The 23,968-nt window shown below is 39.3% G+C and overlaps 2 protein-coding genes across 9 annotated transcripts in view; one reads left to right on the top strand and one right to left on the bottom strand.

Annotated features, from left to right (window-relative positions):
- Nucleotides 1-8,790, top strand: part of dlg3 (discs, large homolog 3 (Drosophila)) — a 131,022-nt gene extending 122,232 nt beyond the window's left edge. For 5 of the 8 annotated variants that reach the window (XM_015387090.1, XM_015387089.1, XM_015387094.1 and 2 more), the window contains 10 exons: nucleotides 576-752; nucleotides 839-914; nucleotides 1,996-2,098; nucleotides 3,406-3,447; nucleotides 4,163-4,213; nucleotides 4,296-4,397; nucleotides 4,480-4,652; nucleotides 4,733-4,842; nucleotides 4,923-5,014; nucleotides 5,946-8,790. In XM_015387090.1, the coding sequence (XP_015242576.1) occupies nucleotides 576-752; nucleotides 839-914; nucleotides 1,996-2,098; nucleotides 3,406-3,447; nucleotides 4,163-4,213; nucleotides 4,296-4,397; nucleotides 4,480-4,652; nucleotides 4,733-4,842; nucleotides 4,923-5,014; nucleotides 5,946-6,052 (1,033 nt within the window). In that variant the 3' untranslated portion in view covers nucleotides 6,053-8,790. Of the gene's footprint in view, nucleotides 1-575; nucleotides 753-838; nucleotides 915-1,995; nucleotides 2,099-2,677; nucleotides 2,724-3,405; nucleotides 3,448-4,162; nucleotides 4,214-4,295; nucleotides 4,398-4,479; nucleotides 4,653-4,732; nucleotides 4,843-4,922; nucleotides 5,015-5,945 lie in introns of all 8 variants that reach the window. The other 3 variants (XM_015387091.1, XM_015387092.1, XM_015387086.1) reach the window with 2 other exon arrangements.
- Nucleotides 8,791-9,183: 393 nt separating this feature from the next.
- On the bottom strand, nucleotides 9,184-20,176 carry tex11 (testis expressed 11). Its single transcript, XM_015387083.1, has 25 exons — nucleotides 20,096-20,176; nucleotides 19,860-19,979; nucleotides 19,574-19,654; nucleotides 19,356-19,441; nucleotides 19,222-19,279; nucleotides 19,032-19,127; nucleotides 18,853-18,934; nucleotides 16,852-16,930; nucleotides 16,563-16,714; nucleotides 16,397-16,482; nucleotides 16,167-16,304; nucleotides 15,957-16,059; nucleotides 15,731-15,855; nucleotides 14,726-14,811; nucleotides 14,364-14,417; nucleotides 14,241-14,281; nucleotides 13,358-13,435; nucleotides 13,207-13,277; nucleotides 12,259-12,372; nucleotides 11,970-12,042; nucleotides 11,733-11,882; nucleotides 11,537-11,645; nucleotides 11,330-11,450; nucleotides 10,629-10,796; nucleotides 9,184-9,556 (listed from the first exon to the last, which is right to left on the bottom strand). The coding sequence occupies exons 1-25, from the start codon at nucleotides 20,174-20,176 to the stop codon at nucleotides 9,488-9,490; spliced, it is 2,421 nt and encodes an 806-aa protein (XP_015242569.1). The 3' UTR covers nucleotides 9,184-9,487.
- Between the last annotated feature and the right edge of the window lie 3,792 nt (nucleotides 20,177-23,968).

Genomic DNA, 23,968 nt, shown 5'->3' with positions numbered 1-23,968 from the left:
TAGAGAATGTAAAACATGCATTTAGCTGACAGCAACGCAATTAGAGCTGTAATTATATATATATACGATTGTAAAAACAGGTATAAATATTTTGTATTAAAGTTGAAAGAAACTTTTTCGTCTGTCAGTATGCCTTATCTGGAACTTTTCAAGTTGAATTGTTTTAGTTTCAGCTGGTTTAATTTAGCAAAAAGTCTTCTTTAAGGATGCTTTGGATATCCGATTATTCATCAAAAAAATATTCTACAGATTAATCAAATTATTCCTCTTTTTATAATCTATCTAAATGCAGCTTGTTTAATTTTGTAGTAATTACATCCATCAGTGACTTTTAATCCCATCTGTATGGTTAAATACTTTTTTTTACTTGGCTTAAAGGTATAGTGGTTGCTTTATAGACTGATTGATGTTTGTCTGATGCGTGCACTGGATGAAGAAGACAAGATGAGAAAGATAGTTTTGTATTTCTGGTCTTTTTTTTTTTTTTTTATTAGCTCTCATCTTCGTCCTTTTTGGTCAATTGATTGAAATCTTAATGAAAGAGTAAAGACCAACTCAAACCTTATTTTTTGCAGAGCTCTCTTTGACTATGATCGAACACGAGACAGCTGCCTGCCCAGCCAAGGCCTGAGTTTCTCTTATGGGGATATCCTTCATGTCATAAACGCTTCTGATGATGAGTGGTGGCAGGCGAGGCTCGTCACTCCACACGGAGAGAGCGAGCAGATCGGAGTCATTCCTAGCAAGAAAAGGTAGATTCCTCCTTCATGGAGAGCACCTGAGTAATGACATCCAAAAAAACATAAAAGAAACCTTTTTTTTTTGTTTTATTTTCTAGAGTGGAAAAGAAAGAGCGAGCCAGATTAAAAACGGTCAAGTTTCACGCCAGGACAGGCATGATTGAGTCCAACAGGGTAAGTTTGGAGGAGCAGCCACCCCGGGGCCCCCAGCGGCTGTCCACAGAGCTGCTGCAGGGCTCCCAGGCAGATCTACCACTTCCTCCTGAGTGTGGGAAAGAGACCAGCACCTGTTTACTGGAGCAAACACAAAGACCGCTCAATTTACGCTATCGATTACAGAGGAGCTCCCTGGAGATGATCTCTTTGGAACCTCTACAGCTTGTTTGCTCCATTTAACAAAGAAATCGACACTGGGCAAAATATTTACAAAACAGCAAATTAGTTTTTTTATCAAAAAGTTGATTGATTAAGTAAATAAATAATTCAAGAAGCCCGATTATACACAGTGATTTATTTGATGATTAAAGCCCTGAGCTCATGATGAAATTAGTCACTTCAGATTATTAACAAAAGGTTGTAAATACATAAATATCTCAGATTAGCAGCTGCATAGCCATGAAGAAAACTGCTGTGTTCACAGGAGAGTTGCTGGATTCAGCCACAGTTTGCTATTAGGAAGCAGGAACTACTGCAGCCTTGATTGATTCACAGATGGAAGCAGCAGATTATTCCTCCTGTCGGCCCGCTGCTGAAGTAGAAACATCAAACATGTAACTTACATGGAAAGAAAGGACTGGATGGAACCCTTTAGAAAAAAAATAGTTCTCTTTTTATGTCTTGAGGAGTTCAAGTCATTTTAAGGAAAGCTGTAATCTGTTAGTGTTTTATTTTAGATGCTCATGTGTTCAGATGTTGGAATTAGGTGCTATAATACCACAGATATGTAATCTATCTATTTAACAAGTTTCCATTTTTAACTAAATGATTACTGAGACATCAGGTTATGTTGAAGGATTATGGTTCCTGCTCCTTTCATCTGATGGAGGTTTAATCTGGTCGTCTCTCCTCCACTCTGATGTTCCAACCATCACCTGTGTCTCACCCTCATCAGTTCATGTTAATTGTTCACATTTTATTATTCCCCCCTTCCCTCATTTTTTGCATGGTTGTCGAGTACCTTCATTGAAACCTCGTCTGTTTTTTTGTTTTTGCCCTCCTCCCCCCTCCCTCCCCCCCTCTCTCACCCACACATCAGCAGCCAGTTAAAGTGAAGCGCAAAAAAAGCTTCAACCTCTCACGCAAGTTCCCGTTTTACAAGAGCAAGGAGAATATTGTTGCCGACTTAGTGGAGTCTGAACGTGAGTACCAGCTGTGTGATCCAGGGGAGGGGGTGGCTCTTTTTTCTCCATTTTTTTATTTTATTTTTTTGTCCTCTTCCCCCTTCATGCTTGACTTCTGTCGTCTTCCATCTTTCCGCTCACCTCCAGGGACGGTCTGTGCCTCGGCAGCACTCTCCACCCTGCCTCATAGTCCCAGAGAGATGCCCCACAGACACTGGAGGTGTGGGTTCCCCCCCCCTCCATCGTCTGTGGGCTCCAGAGGAGTGTCTAGCTGCATGTGTGCTGCCAGCTGTTATTTATCTTTGGGCTGATCAATTCTCCAGTCAGGCAGTGACCTCACAACACGGAGAATCTCATTACTGGACCAAAGCTTTAACTCTTAGCAGGTCAAAATCCCATTTTAATGGGATTGGGTCTGTGTAATTGAATAGTAGTGGCTCTCTATGAACAAAGTGGAGCTCAGGCTTAATGAGTATGACAGCACAATGTGTCAGCGGGCGCACTCCTCTCCTCTTCCCCTCCGACTCTCACTAACCTCTTCTTCTTCCTCTCTGCTTTCTTCTCTTGGTTTCTGCTCTCACCTGTCGGGACATCTAGGACTTCCCGGGGTTAAGCGATGACTTTTATGGATCAAAGAGTTTGAGTAAGTGTGTGGTTGCACCGCGTCAAGCAGCTGTCCCCCAGAGAGAACGCTTTGTCACCGCAGACCCGGCTGGGAATGCGAGAAGCGCACATTTAGACACACACACTCACTGATCTTCCATGGCACATATAAACCATGCATTCCTATGGGAGGGGGAGCCAGGGGTGACACTTGGTCTGAACGTCTCCGGGGGTCCCTCTGCCAACATGTTTCTCCTCATAAGGTCACACAGAGTTCCGATACTTGTGTTGTAACTCTGTGTCTGCTTGAAGAGCTCCCCTGAGTCAGCCGGCTCCTGCCTCCCTCATGTGAGCAACGTTTTCCTCCACTTTCCCTGATACCGGATCTGCTGCCACCAGCACAGATCTGCCGATAGGAAAACACTTGACCAGGAGAGTCTGGGTCAATTGGGACATCGTCACAGGAAACACTTAATTTCCTATTGCTTGCACCTAAAAACCACTTCCCTAGTTCTGCAAACGCTTGACTGTCGCTTATAGAGGAGCTTCTGCTTTCTTTATACCCCTTTTATTTATTTTTTTAAGGCCTATTAGGTCATAGAAATTTTGGGCCTTTTTTATTTTTATTTTTTTAAGACTATTTAGACAGGTGGAAATACATTTAAACCTTACAACTGCTTAAAAAAAACAGTTTGATGAAAAATCTGTATTTTGCTTTTCAGAATGCCTGACATCCAACACAAGTGACAGTGAAAGTAGTTCAAGTAAGTCCATTTTACTTTAAAAACCTCAGAAAAGTAGTCCTGCCTGTTTCCACGTACCACCCTGCTTCAGCCGCAATCTTGGTGGACCCGCATGGCTGCATAGTCATGAATGTATTGAAATAAAATATGGAAGCTGTGGGTCTTTGCACACCTAAATAATAAAGATCTTTGGAGTCTTCTTTTGAAAGAAGCTTCAGCTCAATCTGATAAGACCACCATCATTTATGGAGGAGAGGGTGTGTTTAAGATGATCTGCAAATGCATATTGGCCAGAAATTTAAAGGCTCATTTGAACAGAGCTCAGAGCCCCCCCCCCCTCCTTTTTTTTTTCTTTATCATAGACTAATAGTTGTTTAGTTAACAGATTCTTCCATCTGAGCTGTAGATCTCTGCAGCTTTTTATGTGTATAGTCAGTCTCTTGAGAGGCTTGCAGGTCTTCTCTGTTCTTTTTGTTACTAAATGATTAATGATTTCTCACTGACTTAAGGCTCTGAGAGCAGCTGGATTTAAAATTGAGATTAGATTACTGACAGATTAGGAGTATTAAATAGGACTGAATGTGAATCCTGCTTTATATTTGACTGTATGCATTGCTTTGTTTGCCACAGAACATCCCGATAAATAAACTGAAGTATGCGGTGAAAAGGAAATGTTTTGTTCTTTTACATTTTCAATTCAGATGTGACCTCTGATTCTGCTTTGTGTTTCTTACAGAGGGTCAGGAGGACACAATCCTTTCCTATGAGCCAGTTATCCGGCAGGAAAGTGAGTGAGACCACAGCTCTCCACAGGTTAGCTATCATTTATTGTCATGTAAACTTACATACCTCTCTTGTCTCCAATCCAGTCACCTACACAAGGCCTGTGATCATTTTGGGCCCAATGAAGGACCGAGTAAACGACGACCTCATCTCCGAGTTTCCCCACAAGTTTGGTTCATGCGTTCCCCGTGAGTTAGAACCCAGCCGCCCTGCCAGGCGCCAAACATACGAGCAGGGACAAAAATAAACCTGTTCCGTTTGCATCCGCAGATACGACCCGTCCAAGGCGAGAGAACGAGATCGACGGCCAGGACTACCACTTCGTGGGCTCCAGGGAGCAAATGGAGAAAGATATCCAGGATAATAAATTTATTGAGGCGGGTCAGTTTAATGAGAACCTCTACGGGACGAGCATCTTGTCAGTCAGAACCGTTGCAGAGCGGGTAGGCACCAGAAAATCAATACTTCATTAAAGTGACACTAACATGAATGCTGTGGTATTTACTGAGCTCTGTGCTTTTAGGGGAAACACTGCATTCTGGATGTGTCCGGGAACGCCATCAAACGACTCCAGCAAGCACAACTTTATCCGATCGCCATCTTTATAAAACCAAAATCCATCGAAGCTCTAATGTGAGCCACACTCTTCCTTACTCACTGCAGTCTGAACAGCTTCTATGTGCTGAAATAACCCTCCATGTTTTTCAATCCAGGGAAATGAATAAGAGGCAGACGTATGAGCAGGCTAATAAAGTCTTCGACAAGGCAGTTAAGCTGGAGCAAGACTTTGGAGAGTATTTCACAGGTTGGTTGCTGCTTTTTCAATTATTTAATCGCAACTCTTTTAATTTTTCCTTCCATTTTGTACCTTTTAAAGATGCCAAATGTTATGGAAACCTTGTGTGTGTGGAGCTGCAACTCACGAATATTTTGCAGATCGATTAATCTGTTAATTATTTTTTCAATCAATCGATTAATAATCAGTTTACAAAAGGTTCCTTAATGAAGATTTTTCATGAAATGAAACAAGGTATCACAAGCTGAGAAGCAGCCAGAAGTTTCTGATGGCGAGAATCACAACGTTATCACGTCTGCTGATGAGGAGACAAAAATAAAACCAGAGAGGAAAAAATATGACCTATAGAAGATTGAGATGCAAAAATCTTATAAGTAAACTGATCGTTTGATCTGTAATTCACGTCTTCCCTTAATTTAAAAAAATATCTACTTCTGATCTTATAAGTTTAAAGCAATAAATTAGTGTTTTTCACTATTTCGCTCAAAATATCATCACAGCTATGTTTGCTTTTCCATTTCACTGTGATCTCTGCTCTGCATGCAAACAGTGTATTTGTGCAGCAGGAAGGACGTATCCTGGCCTTGACTTCCACAGATGGAGATATCCTGAGTTTAACAAGAATAATGGACATTTATTCTTTTCTTTCTACTCAGGCACACACAGGACACCCTTTTCTCTTTGGGATCTATAGTCGTATAAAGATGAATAACTTCCACAAATCCAGACTATGTTCTATTAATATGTTAATATGTGGTTTGTTTGCTGAGAAAGTACATTTCAGAAATATATTTTATTTTGTTCATATTTCAATTGGTAATTTAGTCAAAACATTTGTAAACCTCTGATCTAAATGATGATTGTGCCCAGAAGTTATCAGATTGTTTTTTCCTTCTGATCAGAGCAGCTAATAAATGTTGTTTCCTTTGTTTGCTCCTAGCTATTGTACAGGGTGACTCACTAGAGGAGATCTACAACAAAATCAAGCTCATCATCGAGGAGCAGTCTGGTCCCTACATCTGGATTCCCTCCCCAGAGAAGCTCTGAGCTCCCTGCCGTCCTCCCTGCTTCGGTGCAGAGCTCCCTCCCAGAGACCCCCCCAAGCCCCTAACCCCACGTCCACATGCCAAACCCTCCCCCCCTCTCCTCACCTCCTTTTTGCAGATATGTTTCATATCCAGTTTTAGTGTCATCATTATGTTACTCTCTAAATGAAAAAGAAGTCTTTATCACCATTACTGTGACTGTGCACACCCCTGCATGAGTTTCTCAACAAAAACCATTCAAGACTGGAATTGCCATTCCAAAGGAATTTTGTCAAACAGAAGGGAAAAGGAGCGAGTTCCTTTATGGGATCGGGACTGCCTGAAGATGGGCCTGTTGAGCAGAAATCAGGAAGGAGTTAGTGATTCAAAAAGAAGAAATATAGACAAATCAAACCAAGTTGGAACACTTTGTAAATGTTCATCAGATCACATTAAAAAGACACGAGGAGAGGCGAAGAACAATTAGGGTTTTGTTTTTAGTTTTGGGGGTTTTTTTATAAACAGACTGGATCCATTTGAGCCCTGCTGATGGTACTGTTGGAGGAGACGTATGTTTATACTGATGGAGGAAATTAGCAAAGAAGCCTATTAAAAAAAACAACAGAAACTGGCAATCTGTTCATCACAAAGCAGCTCTCTGATTGGTTGTCAGCGCTGCGGCTGATGAAGGCAGATCAAGAGGAAGAAACATGTTGTGAATCTCTACATTTATATTATAAGATCACAAGATAAATCATAAGTCCTCAGATTTTACAGCATATGAAAATCTTCACATTTTACACTTCATTAGAAACTGTCGCTTGGAGGGCTGTTAGGTTTTTTTTTGTGGGTTGTTTTTTTTTTTATTTGCTCTTATTTTTTTGGCTTGTGGTTTTTAGCTGCTCTGTAAAGGAATGGGGGTAGAGAAGTGTAACCGGGCTCTCTGCAAAACACCAAACTGCCTTACATGGAATACACATTGTTTTGTGAGCACCTGTTGTGAGGGAGGCTGCAAGCAATCGATGAGGGCCAGATCTTTACTTCTGTGTCCTCCAAGCTTCAGGAGGTCAGACATTAAGTGCAATAGATTTAAAATCAAGTCTCACCTGCTCTGACTCCTTTCACATCCTTGTTTTCAAACTTTTTTTTCTGTATAATCTGACAATTTGGCTTTATTTAATCCGGACAGGTAGAGCCTCCCAGCTTCTGTTGAGCAGTAGACGACCCCATTACACTCTCTGCCTTCCTAGAGGATTCACTTCTGATTGGTCACATGGTACTGTCCTATCTGCCGCCGCTGTGGTGGCCTTAAAAACGGGTAGAACAAGACAATAATTGTATTGGATGTTCTAATAATTAAAGAGTCAGTATAATCTGTTCTGAATTGTCCCCCTCTACCAAAAAAACACTAAAGTTGGGTTTGAGTAAACCTTTTATGCTTTGAGTATCTATAAATGTGTTCATTCTTAACGACTCTGAACCCCTGAGGTGAGCACACAGAAAAGAGTGTTGGTTGGAAGGGGTTTAAACTGGACGGCCTTTTCTCCTGCAGGACTAAGCTTTTTTCTTTTTTTCTTTTTGGCATCACAGAGATTTCATCGCTCAGTGCAGTTTGCACGTCTGCAGGAGCAGCCCCATCTCTGAACCCTCTTGGCCTTTTCAAGGTTTTTTTTTCATGTGTTTTTAACTCAAATGGAACCCAGAGCCGGGTCCCCAGCTCTCTCCTGCTCACAGCACCTGTAAGCTGCAGGAATTGTTTTTATTTTTATTTTCCGATCAGCTGTGCCCACCTACCAGGCACCGCCGCTGAACCAGCTGTCATTACCTGTGTCAAAACCAGAGTTCAGGGAATAACCGAAGGGAACAGAGCCATTAACTGCTTGCAGACTGTTTCGAAAAATGGTGTGGTAGCTAAACAATGTAAATAAGCCCCCCCCCAACCCAGCAGATCATGCATGTGTGACTCAAACTTGGACAGACATGTTTTATAGACCACAGACATCAGGTAAGTAAAAGTCTGAGCTACTCTCCACATACAGGTTCCATCCAAATGTGCTGTAACGTCAGTATTTCTCTTCTAAAGGAACCGTTGCCTGGTGAGAAGGGTTCCGGTTCCTGGAGTAGGCCCCCGTCTACATGTGGTTTCTGGTGGAACGTGTGGGTGTATAGTTTTAAATAAAAAAAGACGTATAATGTAAAATAAAAGCAATTCAGACAGAAAGCTACAGAAACACAGAGCATCGATCAAACTTCAGAAGCGTAGAGTGGATCCAAACCCAGCTGACTGTTAACGATGTGTGAGCTTCTCATGCCTCGGTCAGCCATGTCCAAGCCCAAAGAACTCAATCTCATTCTCCTCTTTCCATTGAGGCTGTGCTAACCAGATGGTACCTGAATGCCTCTGTGTATAACTGACGAGGGTCGTTCTTATGAGAAACATATTGACATATATGCTTTTTATTTTTTGGGGGGGGGGGTCGGGGGGGGGGCTCAGGGTCTCTGTTTGTACTTTTGGGTGATGGTGTTTCTGTTCTAGCACATCTGTGCAGTAAGTGCTTGCAAACATGAACCCTTTGATTGTACAGTAGTTTCCTTCCTGTCACTGCAGGTGGTACAGCCTATCAGGACGCTCGGCCTCATGGTCTACCCTGTCCTAGTCATGAGGGAACGCAGTCCTGCAACTTTTGTTTGGGTTTTATTTTGGGACTTGACAAGAGTTTATTTGTTTGGAAATAAAATGTGACTCGGTTATAATCTTGACGTGCTTGTTATTCTGATTTAAGTGCTCCACCTGCTCCCTTTACATAGAAACATCAGTCTTCCTTAAACAAGATACATTTTCTAGAGTTTAAAGCCTTTCATTGTATGTTTTAGCCATAACAGTGTACTATCCAACCCTTGCAATGCTGGATTTTATCTACTCATTAGTATTTATGTTTCTCCATCCGTATTCCTTAAGACACAGAAAGTACTTTGTAAATTGAAATCTTTAAAGTTATGTTTTTATTAACTTCAGTACATCAACATTTTTAAATTTCCAATCAATAGCATCAGAAACAGATTGTGAACAAACATTTAAACTCATAACTTGCTGCCTAACAGCACATTTAAATTTTACAGATTTGAACAGAAACGAATTACAAAAATGTAGAAATAAATATTAACTACAGTGCAGACTATTTAGCTAAGTCTTTATGTCGCTCTTCAAATAACCTGAGCAGTTTTAATGTCATTTTCTATTAATTTAGTCAGAGATTTTGGAAAAACAAAATATAAGGACCCAATAGGGTTTGATACTTAACAGCTTATACTTAACTCACACGGAGAAGATGAAAGTCCACCACCTCTTTTTTTGGGGGGTGTTGTAGCAAAAAGAAGTAACAAAAACTGAACTGCAACAAACTAGAATTGGTTCACATTTAGAACGTGTAACATCTAGGAGACAGTAGCTGAATGTCTACTCTGTGTGGCTGTTTTTCTTTGCTTTGTCCAATCTGTCCAGGATTTCACTGTAGAGGCCAGACATCTGTGGATAAACAATCAGTGGATTATCATTTCCATGAGCGTGGAAAATTCATCAGAAAAAAGGCCCTAATATTATGTACCATATGATATAGTTTGTTTTAGGATTCATCTTGCAGCTTATAAAAATCAAACATTAAACTCGCTCAGAATATGATTTTACTAAAACCCAAACACTTTAGGCTAGTGTGAAGGGTCTTTGCATTCATGTTGATTTCTTTGCATTAAATACTTGATTTCAGGCCATTCGGCAGCATGGTTTAGTCTGAACCAAAATAACTGGATAAAATCCAAATAACTCACTGACTAGCTTATAGCAAAATTATTTTTTATTTTAGATAAAGAGAATGTATCCGTTCATGGCTATAAGATAAAATGTTTAATAATTACTAATATGTGTTTAATAACCAACTTAAACCATTAAGAATTAACATTGTTTTATACATTTCAAGTTAAATTGATTATTGTTTTTTTTCCATCAACCAATAGAAATATTACTAGTTTTAAAGTATTGAATTTGCAGCATTTTTGGCCTTCCATACCTGCATACCTTTAATTGCTCCTATGTATTAGGATTCAGTAAATGGATTCAGGCTCCAGGTTTTCCTGTCTCTGTGCGCCGGCACCAAGCCTTATGTGGTTTTTAATGCAAACTGTTCTTGGGGAAAGCTATGACAGTCTTAAAGTCAGAAGAGGTGCATTAGAATATTTAATAGGTTTAATGTAATATTCAGGTTTTCTGTATTTTTTTTTTTCTTTATTATAAGCAGATTTTTTTAAAGTTCAAGGCCTGCTGACCACATCATGGCCACACATCTGCCTCATAACTTTTACTAAAGGATCTAACGCCGTATTACCTAGCACTAAACCCAAACACTACATATCCCATGATGCCCAGAGTTTTTAAATATTAGTGAATATGAGAATAACAATATGACAGACTTCAATTTTTTATTTATTTAAATGATCTATTTGATGATATTCTGATTCATTGAGACAGTTTTAGTATTTTTCTTTCAAAGAACAGATTCCAGTTTGTTCGCATCCTACATGAGGAGGCAACAGTGATGCTCTACCTGCATCTCGTAGCTCTGGCGTAGAGATCGCAGGTGGCGGATGAAGCCCATAGCGAGGCCGCACCACTTCTCTGCTTCGTGGTATTGGGTCAAGCTGTACAGCAGTATTCCTGTGTTCCAAGCCTGAGTCAGCAGCCACAGGGTCTCCATCTCTGGGAAGTCATCTGACTGCAGAGAAGAGCAGGAAGATGTTTAATAAAAAGCTTTTTACCAAGAACCACCTGGGTGACTCACTTGACAAAGTTCCTTTTAGTGTGCAGCAGCGAGGAACTCGAATGAACTTCCATCAAATGCTGCGCCTTTGTGTGTTAACCTTTTCAAGACCATGAACCAACTCCTTGGAATCATTTCATTCATATTCTCTGACACGCTAATCTTGTCCCTTTGCTTTGATCCAAAGATTTTCCTCAGCTTTCAAGTATTAACTCGGTCTGAAAGGGGAAATACGCACCGCCTGAACAGCAGCGCGAGGCTTCCACAATCCCATGCCTTTCAGAGATGCTGCTCACCGGCAGTGTAATGATTTGAGCAGAACATTAACATTCAAATTGGCAGGAAGGGGTGGTGAATGGAAGCATCTGCTAATTGATGCATGGCTGAAAGTCCATTGATTAAAAAAAGAAGAAACAGCGGGCAGAGCAGAGGAGAGGGGGTTAATTATGGAGCCCAGGGAAGTTGGCATGTGATTGGTGCTAACTCACTGTGATTGAGATGATGGACAGGGCCTCCTCAAAGTAGTCCCACACCTCCTGCAGCATGTGGGTCTCCACTTGTGACACACCACTTGGAAGGGACAGCTTGATCAGACTGTGAATGTATTTGCTAAGATGGAGACATGTAATTAGAAACATTTTCCCTCCAATAAGAGCTTTAAAGGAGAAGAGTATTTTGATGCAGTGCGGTGATGCCTGCAGTGTGTGAGGTCAGCCTGTGGTTGTTTCCTGTGCAGCGAGAGAGCCACTCTCAGAGCCTTCTTACAGAGCAGAGGGAAGTAGGCAGGAGGCTCCATGGCTAAGGCTTCATTTAGAGAAAAACAATAAATATGAAGTAATGGAGCTAGTAATATTTGATCTGCTCAGTTTATTTTTTTTTTAGTTTAATTACCTGCAATGGATTCCAATACTTTGATTTCAACATTTCCAAGCTCCAACACTGACTGGAGTATGGTCTCCACCTTTGGATCATTCAGCTTTGCACGAACTTCGAATTCATAAAGCAGCAGCAGGGAGTCTGTGGGATCTGCTGGAATGCTGCCTTCAAATCCATTAAGAGGAAAATCTATTCAGCTAAGGTCTTAAAAAAACGAATAGTCAGATTATATTGATATACTGCCTTCCGTACCTGATGCTTTCAGGGTTTTCCAGACCTCCCAACAGGCCTGAATATGCTCCAGAGCCACAGTGAGCTCTGCATCCTGTAAACCAAACACACTTCACAAGGATTCTGGACTCACTGACGCCATCTAGTGTTTTTTTTTTTTTCCTCTTCCAATGCGGAGGGATTTAACTGAAAACACCTACGCCTTTGCCAGCAATGTTAGTCACCTCTCCTCTCCACTGGTCTTGGTAAATTTCCATCCTTTTTGAATGTGAGCTTGCTAAATGTAGAGGATGAGGAGGGGGTGGCACACCTGGTTGGAGAGAGGAGACTTCCTGCAGAGCTCCAAAGAGGCACCAGCTGCCATCAGCAGACATGTCTTCTGGCCCATTAGCAGTGTGCGGTCAGGAGGGCACAGCAGGGAGAGCTATAAGGTCAGGGAGGAAAATAAAAACGTTAATTCTGGCAGCTGAAGCAAAGCACAGATGCTCTGCTTTGTTGTCTGTGTGTTTAACCTACAGAAGAACTAAGCAGGGCAGGAATAACAGCCACGGTTATTATCTTAGCAACTGTACTAGAAGAAATATTCATTATTTATGTTCATTTTGACATGTTGAAAATATTTAGTAACTGAAAAATAATCAGATACTATCTGAAAGTACATTTTGTCCTCATGTTAAAACTCCCATGGTTAAACTTTATAGGTTGGTTTATAACAGGTGTAATTTACACATTTATAAAAAAAAAAATAAAAAATACTCCTTGATTACTCTCACATTTCCAACAAACTTCATCTTTTGTGGGGCATTTTATGTGACAGACCAACAGTCCATAACTGGAAGGTGGAGGAAACATTTTTCTCTTTTTGACAAAAAAAACCTCTGCAAAATGTCAAGAAACTTTAAGCTTTGAATAGCTGAGGTGGATTTATTTTCCCCTCGATATAAATGCTGTTTGTAGATGTTATTCGTAGGCGTGACTGAAGTAAAATAAGAGATTATATTTTTCTAGGAAACTAAATTATTAATAGAAAAAAATGTAAGCATGTGCCTTGTACACTTTTTTATACTTAATTATGAAACTTATTAAACGTATTTATACACTTTGTATTCTGATTGATATGTTTAGTTTTTTTGGAATATTTCATTAAAGAAACGCTTCAAAGGTTCAGATTACAGCAGTGATAAAGCTCTGTCAGAGCTACCTTTAATTACTCCTCAGCGTTTATTTGAGTCATGGCAAAGCAAAGCATCACGCTCACCTGATAGGAAAGGACAAAGAAATCCCTCATCCTGTCAGGGCTGCTCTCACACTGCAGAGCTGAGTTCCAGGCTGCAACAGACCAAACGACGCTGCTGCAAGGTGTCAGGTGATAGCACAGTGTGTGGTGTTAGAACGGAGAGAGTCGGTACCGATCTTTCTGAACCAGTTGGCGTCCTCGGCGCGCTGCTCAGCAGTCATATGAGAATGGTGTGAAAGTGTCTGCAGAGCTGTGTGGATGACAAAACGTGCATCATCTGCATGGACTGCACAGTTGCTTGGAGGAAATATGCAGTTAAATCCAGCTGAAACCAGGCATTTACATCCGCTGCATAAAAAGACACCAACTCACCTTTTTTTCACTGATATTAAATTAGACTAAACCTTTTCTGTTTAAAGTGTAAATACGACAGGATTAACGTTCCATTAAACAATGTGATTAAACCCACAATGATGACAACAGGTCATCCACATCAGTTACATAGCTGTGGATCTATTGTCAGGAAACTCCCTCAAATCCTTGATCACTTGTGTGACATCACTGAAAAATTAAAGCTCACAAATAAAGCAGATTGGTGAAAAGAGGATAAAGTTTATCACTTTACCAGCTGAGCTGGATAAAAAGCCGTGGAGTTTGACACCTCGTCCCTATCTGAAGCCATCACACTGTAGCTCCTACCTCCTGATCCCCTTTTCTGGGGTCAACAGTAAGAACTGTAACCAGGGAAGGAAAGGATCTATGGACTGCTGTGCTTTCAGAAACCCCCTGAATACTATAATAATACAGTTTATAAGAGATGCTACTGAACATCAACCAAATTTATGGAAAAACTCCATCTGGTGAAACAAAAGAAGTGTCTCTATTACTTTTTTTTTAAGCAAATAGGAAAATATAAAAATCCTAACTGACTTATAGCAGAAGAGTTTAGTCTACTTTAACATCATAAACAAAAACAAAAAACTAAACCTAAGGATTTTTATAGCAAATGATCAAACATCTGGTTTCAGCTGCTTATTAGTCGTAAATCGTCTTACCCTTTTTAAGATACCGAAGGAAGGCGTCCAGATTTGCGTCACTGCATGGATTTGATTCCTTTAGATGCAGAATATTTAACCATTAACACTACAGTGTATAACTCTTATTGCATTTAGTCTCACCTCAACCCATCAGCTGATTTTTCTGCTGTGCAGAACGTGAGTCGGACCAAACACCTGAGAGAATAAAAATGAGGGACGATGGATGATGACCTCTTTTCTGTCACCTACTGACATCGTTATACACAAACACACTTTCTGTGGGGAAGCTGAGGAGAAATCAGGTCAGTGGATCATTAGAGGTGACCTAGAGGAAGAATCACTACCATCTGTAAGGGAAGCAGATTATGTTACAGGCTGTCTTTTATAGAACTTGTCTTTCTTAGAATTTGTTTTCAAAGTGCACCACAGATTGAACTAAATTAAACAAGTAAAAAAACAACCAAACTTTAAAAAAAAAAAAAACAGTGGTTTCTTTCACAGACCTCAGAGCCATCAGAACATGAGCCTCATCGTCTGAGTTTTCACACAAAACCTCCAGAGCTTTCATTGCCGTTTCCTGTTTTTCCTTCTGCCACAAACAAACAAACAAACAATTCAATGATAAATAAAAAAAAGGTTAATATTCATTACAATTAAGCATCATGTAAAAGAACATCCTATACTGGCTCTGTCAAAAGTGTCTCACTGAAATATTCATGTTTTTTTTTTTCTTCCAGAATTTCTTTCCACAAAATGTATTGTATTTCACAAGAATCCCATGTGACAGCTAGCTATTAACTGTGAACACGATTTAACAAGCACTAATCTTGTTTGTATTTAGCTTCCTTTATGCTTAAGCTACTGAATAAAACCTGTGCAGTCAACTGTTTTTAGAATAGCTAAAGAGAAAACCGGCGAATCTGTACCATTGTTGGTAATCGTATGGGAGGCAACTATCAAGGTACGGTACTGGAAGCATTATGCTGTGGGATGCTTTTCTTCAGCAAAGCAGGGACAATGGTCAGAACTGATGTGAAGATGAACAGAGTTAAATATAGGAAAACCTATGATAAAAATGTTTACAGGACGCCTGAAACTTGGGCAGAAGCCATCAACAAACAGGTTCAATTGGTAAATTTCAATTTAAAATTTGCAAACTCTCTATTTGATCAGAAGTACAGCTTTTGACTCTAGATTGCCAAAGCGGTAAAGACAACTCAAAAGATAAAAAAGTAAATGTAAACATTTTCTATTAGACAAATAGCCTGTTTCCTTTTATTTCCCTTTTACAAACTTAGAATAAATCATGTTAGAGTAGATTTTGGCCAAGGTGGTGGCAGCATCATGGCGTGGGGAAATAAATGTTTTAAGCTTGGACATAGCTCTGAAATTTTATGTTTCTATCACCCAACCCTGCTTTAAAATAAAGAACACCACAGAACTGAAAAACGGGATTAAACCTAAACTCTAGAAATGATACAAGTGATCATTGGAGAGGTGAATTCTACCTCCAGAGCCATCTGAGCAGCCAGACTGAGGAGATAGGAGGCTGCGCTCTCAGATAGCAGCAGTCTGTCTTCACTGGATACAGGAGCCTTAGACAGGAGCCCCATTGCAGTCACTGCCTCTGCAGCTTGATCAAAACAGAGCAAAAGCTGAAAAACAAGCCTTCATCACAGGTATTGTTGCAGTCTTTGGCGTGCATTAATAACATAGCTAATGCCATGTAGATACCTTTCTCTACATCGTTCTCCTGAACAGCGATCTTGTAAACACTGAACTGGGTGAAGATACTTTCAGGGTCGCACCTTTCTGCTTCTTTAACTGCTTCTTTAGCCTGAAAAAAATGGCTCACATGCACAGACTTCCTGATGATATGAAGAAATACACTACTGCAGCGGAATTATTTGAATTGCTGCATTTAATGAGTTAACTATAATTCACCTTTTGCAGTTGCTGAAGCTGCAGAAGGCAGGATGCTCTGTTCCTCTGCAGCTTGGCTAGATTGGGCTCAATCTGACCGGCCTTGTAGAAACTCAGAGAGTAGTTGTACCACTGAAGAGCCTCAGAATAGTAACCATCCTGAATGGATATACATTAAAAGCAGAGATAAACCCATTAGGTATGATTAAACAAAGGAACGTTTCAGGAAAATGAAATGGAGTTTAGCAAACCTCAAACTGTTCACGGGCCTGATCCCACAGAATGACTTGCAAATTGTTCAGCGCATCTGGACTGAGCTGTTTACCCGTGTAGTGGCCTGTGGGAGGTAAAACATTGTCAAATTAATTGTGGAACACATTGAAATTACTTGGAAATATGACTGGAATAGTGAAGGACCGCTGATGATATCTTCTATCTTCTGTTTGGCCAGCAGCTCTTTGCCTCTCTGCAGCAGCAGCTCGATGTGCAACACTAGAGCGGTTCCCAGGTCAGGGGAGGGCCCAAAGTGTTCACACACACGCTTCAGAAAGTCAAACGCCTGCATTTCTCTGCAGGAATCACAAAGAACTATCAGCTTAGACTGGACAGAGGGCGACTGTGATTTCCCATACAATCTGGCTAAACTTACATATATTTGGTTGAATGTAAACAAAAGTCAACAAACTAAGGTATAAATTTTTTTTACCTTTCTTCAGACATGAGGAGCTTCACAGTGCTCAGACAGACCTCAATAGCAACCTGGGATCCCAGCATCTCATTAAGTCCTGGAAAAATACATATACATATATATATTTGTAACAGTCAATCTCTAACCCTCGCTTTTCAAGTCACCAGCAGGTTTAAATTGTTCCCTAATTTCACTGTTTGCAAGAATCTGACTCTCAAAGAGGATATTTGATATTTCCTTGCTGAAACATTCATACCCCATCGTTTTTTTTTTTTATTTTGATGTGATAGACCAGCATAAAGTAGTGTACGATTGTGATATAAATCGTACAGGGTTCTAAATAGGATTTTTCTTTTTTTAGAATCCTTAGCACACCTTTAATGTATTCTAGTTATGCAACTTTGCACATCTAAAGACAATGTTGAACATTATCCTTTACAAAATGGCTAATGCATGGTGAGACTGAATGAACTGTGACTATCCATGTTCTGCTTTTTATTCAGATCTCCAAAGGATTTATCTGGAACATACGGCTTGTATGGCAACACCAGCATGGCTAATGCTCTGTCATGAAGCCCATGCATCGTAGTTCTAGCTGTGTACGCTAGTACTGTGCTGTCCTGTTCCCCGTGTTTTGCTTCCAGGACTGAAACAATTCATCAGTTGTTGAAATCTTCAACTGATTTAGTTATTTCTAACAGGGGCATACAGATGTTAAAACACGTCATTTACAGAAAGAACAGCCCGCTCAGGGTTGCAAAGGAAGCAAAAACTGTTCCAAACTACACCTACTTTCCACTTAAGATAAAAAATGCTCGTTCTCAGAAAAAATGTTTCATCCAGAACTCCTATTAAACACCTTTTTTTCTATCTAATAATTATTTGGCTAATGAAACATTTCCAGCAGACTGACCAGCACAGTAATTGTTGGTTTCATTAATTTCCCTTCTCAACAGCTACCCTGTTCCTGCTGTGGAGAAGCATCCCCCCAGCATAATGCTTCCACCACCCTATTTCACAATGGTCTTAAAATTTTCAGAGATATATGCATAGCTGGCTTTCCACAAGCAGAGTCCATGCATCTGCATGTTTCTAGAGGGCCCAACATGGCTGGTGTCAAACTGGACTTCATTTTAACAGTGTAGTGCTAAACTCCTTCAGTAATATAGAGTTTTACTGGACACATATTCTTACAGCCAAGTTGCATATCTTTGCAGCTCTTTTAGTTCCTATCTCTTTTCCAAGCCTCTGAGGTCTTTGCAGCTCATTGTTAAATATTGTTATAATGGTTAATGCAAAAGTTCATAGGTTAAATAAATAGAATTGAATAAATTAGACAATCGAATAAATACATTACCATTACGTTTAAATGATTGTTTTAAACCCTAAGGGGATTTGTTTTATAGGTTAAATTAAGTCATTATACTAGTTTGACTGTACAAGAATCTCTCCACTAGAGGGCAAACAAACCATATGTCAGCAAGATTGTTGTTTTTTTTCAACTAATGAACAGCGAAGAAGAAGAAGAAAGCTCTAGATCATGTAGTTCTATGTTAATGTTATTGATGCTGCACTTCGAAAGCAAAGCTACATAAAACTACATCGAATCTTCAGTGGTCCTTTTCAGCAAGATGGGATGTTTTCACCTAAATCCAGGAACAATCATCAAGATGAGATTATACATAATGACTTTATCTGTAGGAAACCGGATGCACTGACTCAGCTTCAGCAGAACCAAAGTAAATTGTGGTTTAATAAAACTTCATGCCATCCTTTTGAGAATTATTCTCATTTGTAAAAAATAAAAGGCAGATCCCTTTCCATCTATTTGATATATCACATAAAATCCCAACTGCTTTGACATTTATAGCTGTAACATAAAATTAAAGGGGTATGAGCTCTTTAGTATACTCTATACACCCTTAAAGTAAATGTCTGACGGGAATTAACATTAAGGATCTCTTTATATTCATTGAATGATATTCTGGATAAATAATTCATCGAGCTGTTATAACTAACCTGCTCTGATGTCATTGTCTGGGGCCCCGGATCTCAGGAGGATTCTGATCTTTAAATACAGCCCAGGTGAAGTGACACACTCCTGCCAAAATGAAAGGAGCCAATCAGGCAAAAAGCATGATGATATTTCCTAAAGTATTGTTTGTGTAACACTCTCAAGATCATATTTCACATCGTACCTTGTTGGCTAAGTTGACGGCATTCAAAGCCTTATCCTGAAACTTCTGACAATCCCACTCTAGATAGACTGTGGCAAGAAGACGCAAGATTTTGGCCTGTGGTCAGAAAAGAGGAAACTGAGAAACTAAAGTTTAAATCTCTACCTGTTTCCAGTGATTTTTGTGGCTTTACTCTGAACTAGAGTCTTACCACGGCTTCTGGTCCAGGGCCTGACTTCACATTTGTTTTGCAAATGTCATAGCCTTGACTGAAAAAGAAGAGGTGCTAATTTCCCTTCAATGAAATGAACAGTTTTTCAAAAAAACAAAAAATTTTGTATTTACCTCAACCATAAAGCACTGTCCTCAAACTTCCTCAGATTATAGGTTTCAACACCAAAGTTGTAGCACATGAGGGAGAGGTATGCCGTCTGTGTTCAGAGAGTGTGTTCACGGTTAGCGTCCCCCTCACTTTCAGCAACAATATGTGCTGTGAATGTGACAAATCAATACAAAGTGTTGTGCTGTACAAGTGCTAACTGAGGGATTGTTTTTTTTTTTACATCTTTCGGTAGCAGCTGCAACATGTCTTTACAACGCTGCATGTAGACCATGGCTTCGTCATTGTTCCCTTGGGACATGGCCTGTAAAGGAGGTCAGATTTGAACAACATGAAATGCCTTATTAGATATTGAAGATTTCCCCCTCTCATTGTTTCTCAGTTCACATTTTAGCTGTCTCACACTTCACACCGCAAGTCAGTCAGAACAGCACTTCCTGAGCTGCCAAATATCACAAGAACAAATATTCACATCGAAGGTGTTGAACATCACATTCGCCACAGCTCACCGACTCTGCCTGGCAGGATAGGATTCGAAGTAGGTCCTTCTCCACATCCGCCTTGTATGAAGAAACCTCAGCTGCCGCGTTGCCTCTGGACATTAGCTGGCTGTAGAGGGTTTCCAGGCTCTAGTGATGTAGAATGTGGAATATTGTTTTATAACACCACATTTCAGCTTGAACTTAACTTGCATCGACTAAATCTCTCTCTCTCTTTCAGTCTGTGTGTTCATTTTTTTCTTTACCTTGACGGCAAGCCTCAAGAAATGATCTGCCATCTGGGGGTTTTTGCAGTCTAGCCAGGTTCTCCCCGTTTTGCTGGCCATCTGTAAAGATCAGACACTGACAAATGGGCCTTCTCCTGATGAAATGCAGAGAGCACTGGTTGAGGGGGCCTACTGTAGTTATGGCTCACCAGGATCTGCTTGCGAACAGCGCCCTCTGTTGGATTCTCAGGTTCACAGCAGTAAAGCAGGCTGCATGCGACATGTCGGACTGTATAATGGAAATGTTTGGATGTGATGCAATATAACTGCGACCAGAAATGTGCACAGCTTTTCTTTTCAGCTTATGATCCAGATGCAATGTTTGGTTTTAGGTTTTCTGTTACAGTTTAGATTTAGATAGATTATGGGATTAGGAGGGTACCTTTGGCTTTTTGACTGATGCTGAGAGCAAAACCAGCATTCTTGCTAACTGACCAATTCCACAGCTGGATGGCACAGTCCTCAAGCTGGGAAGAAAAAAAATATTGTTTGTGTGTTACATACATACAACTGAGGTAAATCTATAAAACAGAACAAAAAAAAAATAAAATCATAAAGGGCTATTAGCTCATTTTGAATGTTCAGATTCAAAACTGTTTAATAAACTACAGAGCCTTTCCAAAGCATATTATGAAACATTACAACCATGAAATTTAATAATTTATTGCTTTTTATGTGAAAATAAAACATGGAACAGTGCTTGTAACAAACAGGTTTAAAAATGGGTTCTTTTTGTTTTTCTTTTTACATATAATCTGGAAAGTGTGACTTTAACATACAGTACAACCCTCCCTGATTTCAGTGGAACTACAGTTTCAAGTCTTGTGGGGAATTTTACTACCAGGTTTGTGAATCAAAACTACCAAAACAACAGTCCTTCTTCTTCTTAGCAAAACAGATGAAAATATAGGAATGTATCTTTCTGCATAAAAAAAATCTTTGATAAGAGCAGGAAACACTCACTTCTGTTTATATTTTATCTACTCCAAATTTGAATCTATGAACCAAATAACCCTGACCATATTATGTGTCCCAGCAGATTATACAATGTCAATACTTTTTCAAGAAACTGGAAAAATCCTCGTTTGTGTTTTTAAACCTGCCTGCTTGGAACATCCAAGAGTGAAATTGTCTTAAAATCCTGTCCCTCAATTTAATGTACCTGAGAATGCGGCATTTTAGGCAAAGCATCTGGCTGAGACACTTCAAGGAAGAGCTCCTCTATGGTCTCATCACAATCTGGCCACTGTTTCTGCAACAGGTTATCTGTGAGAGCTGTGAAAATAAAAGCAGATAGAGGACATCTAAGTAGAACAATAAGAGAATAGACTTGTTTAATTAACAGGGAAAGTGTACAAAACACATTCATCTTTAAAGAAGAGATGTCTTATACCAGAGTTAGCTATTGCTAGTTTCCACCCGCAATCCCTGGGCAGGTACCCACATTTTTCCACGCATCACAGAGATACAACTAATTATTGGTCCAAGAAAGAACAGAACCTTTAATAATTTCTATAACAGTGTTATATAGAATGATAGAGTATAAGTACAGCTAAACTTAACTAACTCAGTTTGGGTAACACAACCTAAAGCAGGAGTCTGCATGCAGCCTGCAGCAGAAAGTGGTCCCTGCTTCCAAAATGACTCTTTATGACTTGGGACAGATACAAGTCTTTAAATGTTACGCAGGTTTTAGCCGTTTTTCATCTTTTTGATGGAACGATTTAGATTACATTTCCTCAAAAAGAAGTACATTTGTTTTTTTTACATACGTTCCCTAAATATTAGTATCCCATAGAAAAAATAAACTCAACTTCTTTTTACAAAAAAGTGTTTACCTATTTATTAACTTACCAGTGATCCAAAGTTTATATTATATTTAAATTATTACTCTAAAACATACCATTTGCTGAAAGAACAGCTCATTCAGAGCATTGCTTAAACCAAAAAGTACAAAAAATATTTATATTTACAAAAAAAATCTTTGTCTCTAATAATGCTTTATCTTATCTTTATCAAATTTGCTATCCATATGCATCAACAAAAATGTTGATGTTGGGAGCAAAACCAAAAGTGTTGCGTTTATATTTTTTTTGAGTGTATGTACATATAGGTATTTGCAAATAAGGAGTAAATATGTATAAAAACACTGTTTCCCCGGCCGTTATGCTCATTAAAAGTCAAGGTCAGGTCGAATTGTAGTGCAATTTTGACAGCTTTCAGTGTAACCAGCAACCAGTTACATTAAAATAAACTGGCATAAACTCTAAAGTTGGATTACCACTAGTTTGACTTACTTCAAGTTTTAGCCTTGTGAGCCAGGCCAAATGGCCTCCAAATGGTTTTAAGCTTTTTCCTCTGTCTCCTGTTAGTCATGCCTTTGAAATCAGGCTCTACCTGCTCTATTTCCAGACTAATCTGCTATGTTTACAGCATAAATTAGTCTGGCTGGCCAGGCTAGGTATTTTGAGGTGTCAATTTAATTTGCTTGTACATGTCTTACTGCCTTTCTTTCCATTCGTGCAGCATTATATTTACAGTCTAAACATTTCACTAAGCACACAGGATCAGAGAGTGCAGTTGTTGATCTGTAAACACTCTACCAGGCAAAACAAGAGCTGAATTATTCACATGAACTATAGCTAACAAATTATAATTCTTTGTAAAAGTGGTGAGCGGGTTCGTTCCTAATTTAAAACATCAACGAATTGTTTTTCCCATCACAGCTGCAAAAATCAACAAATGGGACTTGGGAGAAAAAGATTCCTGAGCCAATCCATGTGCAAAAAACCTGTTCTATAGAACCTGAACAATTTGTTCCAAATCTGAACCCAATAGAACACAAACTGTTGTAATATAGGGTCATGGATAAGGCTACAAACTGCTATTACAACAGTAGATACAATCCCAACAACACCTCCTCTGGAAAGTTCATTAACTTAACTTAAGGGAATGGAATAGGACGCTATTTATTGAACAAGAATGTTAAATAAACTGTTGACATTTTCAACAACATTCACCTAATTGAATTTTCACTACATTGTTTCTAACATAATAAATACAACACTATAAAAGCAGAACAGGCTTTATTTAGCTAAACAAATTATTTTTGCATATACAAATATAATTATTAATGCTATTTTTTATTTAGGAATACTGGATCTTTACATGTAGGTTCTGTGGTAACAAAGCATTCATTTTAGTGTAGCAGTCTTAATTTTTTTAAATGTTCCACTTGACCTGAGGATCTGTAAGATTTCCTAAACTGTACGTACAAAACCAAGTGGCTCATTATGTTTTAATTAAAGCGCTTTATTAACACTATATTTTTTGTCACGTTATATTACTATGAGAGGAGCACAGGAACACCTGCTTTGGGAAACTTTCTTTATAGGATGAGGAATCAATCCATATATACAGAGCTAATTTTGCCTTAAGGCAGTTGTAACCGTTCATTTTATCTCAATTATCTTTACATGCAACATCATTAATATAAAAACACCTCAATAATAATGCTGTTTGCTAATAAACCTCCTTGGCGCCAATGAAGCCTGCCTTTCGGCTAACGTTGCTAACGATTAGCATGTAAGCTAGGTTACTAAAAACGGGATATAACGCATAAACGTTTCTCCAACAATGGTTAAAATAACTATAATTTTAAATGACTCACTTTTCACATTCGATATAAACTTCTCCATATTTGAGGTTTCGTTAAAATTTGATAATATATCAGGTTAAATTAATGTCACCGTTTGACCAGCAGCACCCCCAGCATCTAAAGCTAGGACAAAACGCTACATTAAAGGGCATCCGTAAATCTTAAATTTTATTATAACTCCCACCAAAATAAAG

Source organism: Cyprinodon variegatus, unplaced genomic scaffold (genome assembly GCF_000732505.1).
Source record: "Cyprinodon variegatus isolate N-32 unplaced genomic scaffold, C_variegatus-1.0 Scaffold385, whole genome shotgun sequence".
Lineage (NCBI taxonomy): Eukaryota > Metazoa > Chordata > Actinopteri > Cyprinodontiformes > Cyprinodontidae > Cyprinodon > Cyprinodon variegatus.
Note: the sequence above shows the minus strand (reverse complement) of the source record. Positions and strands in the feature narration are given on the sequence as shown.